This window comes from Meleagris gallopavo, chromosome 12 (genome assembly GCF_000146605.3).
Source record: "Meleagris gallopavo isolate NT-WF06-2002-E0010 breed Aviagen turkey brand Nicholas breeding stock chromosome 12, Turkey_5.1, whole genome shotgun sequence".
In the NCBI taxonomy this organism is placed as follows: domain Eukaryota; kingdom Metazoa; phylum Chordata; class Aves; order Galliformes; family Phasianidae; genus Meleagris; species Meleagris gallopavo.
Window position 1 is genome coordinate 10,136,235 of NC_015022.2, and position 4,696 is coordinate 10,140,930.

Genomic DNA, 4,696 nt, shown 5'->3' on the forward strand with positions numbered 1-4,696 from the left:
TTTTTGTTCTAATTCCTATTTGGGAAGCCTCTCCATCGTTGAGTTGCTTACTGAGTTTTTGGAATCAGAGCTCCCTCTCGTGGTTACACATATACCCACATATAACATACGTGGTTACATAAAGAGCTATTCCAAGAATTCAGGCAGTGAGGTTGAAAAGTCAATTCTATTCTAGCCAAATAAGAAGAGGATAATTTTACTAATTTTTTTTACTCCTTAGACAAGCATATTATTCCATACAATGCCTATATTTCTTTTCTTTTGTTAAATAAAATGCATACTAAGTTTCCTAGGAAGCATGATGCAGAATTAATTTCAAGTAATATTTTTGCTGATTCTGTCTCTATTAATGGCACTCTAACTCATATCAGTGATTCCTGTAGTCATGTGAGAAGTAATAATAACAAACATAATACTAATATAATACTCTTACAAGTATCGTTTTAACCTGACAGGCTCTGAACTGCATATATCACCTTTGTAACATATCTTTGTATATCTAGATTGTATTAAGAAAAGCACTAGAAAATGAGAAGAAGTGGAGGACATAATGTGATATTTTAAGAGGCTTGTTTAGAATCTAAGTTTGTCTTTCAGATTGAGCTCTTCAAGAAATCAGGCTGGACAGTGATTCATCCACCAGTGCCACTCATCCCAGATGGTATATTCAGACTTTCATTTTTTTAAGAATTCCAAGAGTATTCTTAAGAGTGTTTTTGTGGAACAAAATCTACAGTTACTGTAGAAGGTTCATTCTCTTGTGTTTAGATCACCCACTGTGGATGTCTTCTAAATGGCTTTCCATGAATGTCCTAATGCTGGATGAGAAACGTGTGATGGTCGATGCCAATGAGACTTCAATTCAGAAGATGTTTGAAAATTTGGGTATGTCTTAATTTATTCTAATTGTTCTAACATACGCTTAAAGTGAAATGATCTTGAGATCAATTATGTGCATCAAGGTGAATTGAGGCCTTACTTGTAGTAGTCAAAGCAACCAGCACTGGAGAAAGTATTCAAACAATTGGATTAATGAATAAGAATCATTCAGGGATTTATCTCCTGAATACTTAAGTTATATGAATGTGAGACTTCTTACACCTTGTGTCTCCTATGGCTTGCAGCAAAGCTTGCAGCAAAGGAAGGTATGAATACTAATTAAAATTGAGTAGCATGCTTTTGAACTAGCTTTTTTAATATAAAACTGTCTGTTTGACTTGGAAGTCAAATTTTGTGCTGGAGATTGCGTGCACACGTTGCTGAGTGAAACAGCCAAAAATACTTCAGATTTCTCTTTTAGTTCCAAACTCTTTGTACTTCAAACTTAAACTGTGTAAACCAGGTACTTCTGCTCATTTAATGGAGACTCTCATTCCTGTGAGATGTAACCTCATTACAGGGAAAAATATGATATGCAGTGGCAGAAGAACTGTAATTGAATATAAAATCTGAGTCTTATCTTAGCTCCTTGAAAAGACAAATAAAATAAACTTAATTTGTTGAACTCATGCAGTTAATCCAATTGTTCCCATCACATTTGGAGGGAAAGATATAGGTAGCTCTACTTACAGCTCATAGACTGCTCTCCTTCTGAGCAGCTGCTTTTGCTTAATGCTAGAGCCAGCTGACGCTGCAGGTTAAGCTCACGGTGATGCAAGTGTTAATGGGTAAGAAAGACAGATGGTTAGATATGAAAAATCAGGAGAGTGAACGATCATTATATTGGCGAGTAAGAGATTATAATTCTCAGTAGCAGAAGACTCCTTTAAAGGGAGAGAATGAACTAAAGGTGAAAGATGGATTGAACCTAAAAGGAAGGCTGGTATGTTCATGGATGAATGCACTTCCTTGAAGCTTCCCTTGAATCTGAGAGAGCTCACAGAGGCGAACCATGCAATCTAATGCTTTTTTCTGCTCTAAAAGAAAAGCTATACAGCATTAGTGAGTAACTCTTGATTTGCACTCTTAATTCTCTGTATGAGCAAGGAGCAGATGATGTATAAATGCTTTAATGCACTTAGAAAATGAGGCTATTAACACCAGTTATCACACATTCTTTACACTTGAACTTTACTCACGTGAGTTCTATGTAAAATCCTGTAGTCAGCAAATTCGTAGGACTGAGATCAGTCTGCTGGGAATTAAAATATTCCTAACCAAGATGGTGGATTCTGTTGAGCTTCTCTTGAGTTTGCAAAAATACCAAGAAGCAAAAAGACAAACTTTAAACCACAAGTCTTCTGATCCAAGTCCACCTGTGAGGACTTTGTCTAAGCCGTGCCACAGCTGAAAAAATCAGATCTGAAAAGAAGAGGGAGGAAACTGACCTTAACCGAGGTATTAACTGCAGCGGCCTCTTTTTTCCCTCTCAGAGGAGGAGGGACTTGGAAATCTACACTTTGAATTCTACTTTTCTTGAAAGGCACTTGAAAGAGCACCTTCAGTGTCTGAACCATAAATGCTAACAGAAGTGTATGTAAATGTGCCCTGGTGATACATCATAGCAGCATTTCAGCGAATTCTTCATATACTGAAAAAGAGATTTCTTTTTTTTTTTATGACTGACATGTCATAACACAACAAATACCAGCTGTGCTCTGGGTACTGTATATTCCCAAGGGCATGGCTGGAATTAATGAATTGACTATGTTCCTAGCTTGTTCTCTACCTAGAATTTGGGGAAAGAAATTCTTAACAAAATAAGTAGGAAATACTTTCTGTACTTGCATCTGGCCATATGATCTGATAAAGCATTAATTAATGTCCCGATCAAAGCTTACCACATGAATTTGAGATTTTCATTTAAAATGCAATGTATGTTTCTTGCAGGCATTTCTACAATTAAAGTGAATATTCGCCATGCTAATTCACTGGGAGGTGGTTTCCATTGCTGGACATGTGATATCCGCCGCCGTGGTACCCTGCAATCTTATTTTGACTAGTCACAAGCCAGCTAGGCAGCAATGGTTTAGCTTCAAAAATAAGCATAGGGAATGAGCTCATGCAACCTTTTTAACAGAAGTGAAATTAATTTGTTCTAGTGCTTTATCAGTGGTGTCCTTACAGTGGTCTAGGGAGTGATTTGTTCTTAAGTACTCTCACTTTAAGCAGCATAATTGAAACAACTTCCATCAGCAATGCAGACTTTCTGGCTGGCTTTTTGAAAGACATCCTTTATCTGTGAAGCCTTTTCACGTTGGATTTGAACGTAAAGACAAGACAGCTAAAGGCTCTTGCTAGATGAGCTTGGTCACTAACACTGGACATCTACCTCTGTCTACTACTCTATGAAATAGGCAGCTTGAAATGTTAAGCTTGAATTAACATTTCTTATTCCTTTTTAATCAGTTTATTATTCTAATATGTTAGTGTTTGATGCAGTTAAAACAGGTGCATCTGTACAGATTTCTTATAGAACCGAGTAATTTCATAATGCTTTTCTTGTTGGACCATACAGAGAATTTCTAGTATGATCTGACTTTAAAACATTATTTTTATTTACTTGTGATGTCCTTCTGCATTTTCTTCTAACACATTTGTCATGCATCTGAACACATTTTTATATTACTTTTTGTATTGCTGAAATAGGTTCTTTTATTTAACTTTTAAAAATATATAAATGATAGCTAGTAGTCTTCATCTACGGGTTTTACTGTGAATTGTTTACATAACTTAAAAACAAAACAAAACAAAAAAAAAAACACAAAAAATGGAAAGCAAAAAGAAAACACAAAAAGACACAACATGTCTCCTAGCTCAAACCTCCAACACTCTAACAACCTCCCTCAACAGTAGCAGGTACAGAAATTTGAGTATTGATTACTGAATATGTACTTTTTATGCTAATAAACGTTTTTGCCTTCTCTGTGTTTCCCTTTTTCTTCTGAAAAGGAGTAAGCATAAAACATCTGGAGGGCTAGGTGCTTGTAAAATCCAGCATACAGATGGAAATATGAAATACACATGGATTTTTCTGTGAAACATGTAACATCTTGTGCATATTTCTAACGTGGGATATCCTTGTCCTATATTATCATGCAGTGTTGCTGCTTGTATTTTGCCCAGAAGTAGGACTGGCGGAGGAGTTACCTTCATAGATGTTTTTTATCACAGGGTGGAGGAATCTACGAGTTCTTACAGTGCAGTCCAACTTAACAGAAAAGTTCTTGCAAAACTGGGTGTCATGTAAGGTATCACCAAATTATAAGGAGACATAGTCATATTTTACCTGGAGTTGGATAGAAACAGACAGATTTGTTTCATGTTGATAATCTAGAACACTTTAAGATGTGCCAGACTAGAGGAACTGATAAGATGGCTCCAACCATTTCAATGACTAAAGATGGCTTCTCTTTTTTACTTTTAAAATCAAGGCTCCTTACACAACGGAAACTCATCTTTGTCTTTGTGTAACTCAGTTTTGCTTTCCACTGATGACAGTGGAGCTGGATGTTTAGCCAAAACAGCAGAGTAGAAGAGCACACAAGGAAGGGCATTTTTTGCCATTTTTTGCCATTTTTCTACATATTATAAGTGCAGAAGTGGATGTCTGCATGTGTGTGCTTAGCATAAAGTATCACAAGATACAGCTGCTAGTATTAAAGCTCCTCCTTCCCTGAGCTCAGGCTGCTCATTTAGCCAATCCACTTCCACATTCAGAAAAAGGGAACCACACGTAGGTACTCCATGAAGGGTA

General features: G+C 36.5%; 1 protein-coding gene across 1 annotated transcript in view; it reads left to right on the forward strand.

Annotated features, from left to right (window-relative positions):
* The window catches only part of GATM (glycine amidinotransferase), a 13,167-nt gene extending 9,304 nt beyond the window's left edge, over positions 1–3,863 (forward strand). Inside the window, exons 7-9 of the mRNA XM_019619468.2 lie at positions 598–661; positions 769–885; positions 2,830–3,863. Coding sequence (XP_019475013.1) covers positions 598–661; positions 769–885; positions 2,830–2,942 — 294 coding nt within the window. The 3' untranslated portion in view covers positions 2,943–3,863. The remainder of the gene's footprint in view (positions 1–597; positions 662–768; positions 886–2,829) is intronic.
* Positions 3,864–4,696: the final 833 nt, after the last annotated feature.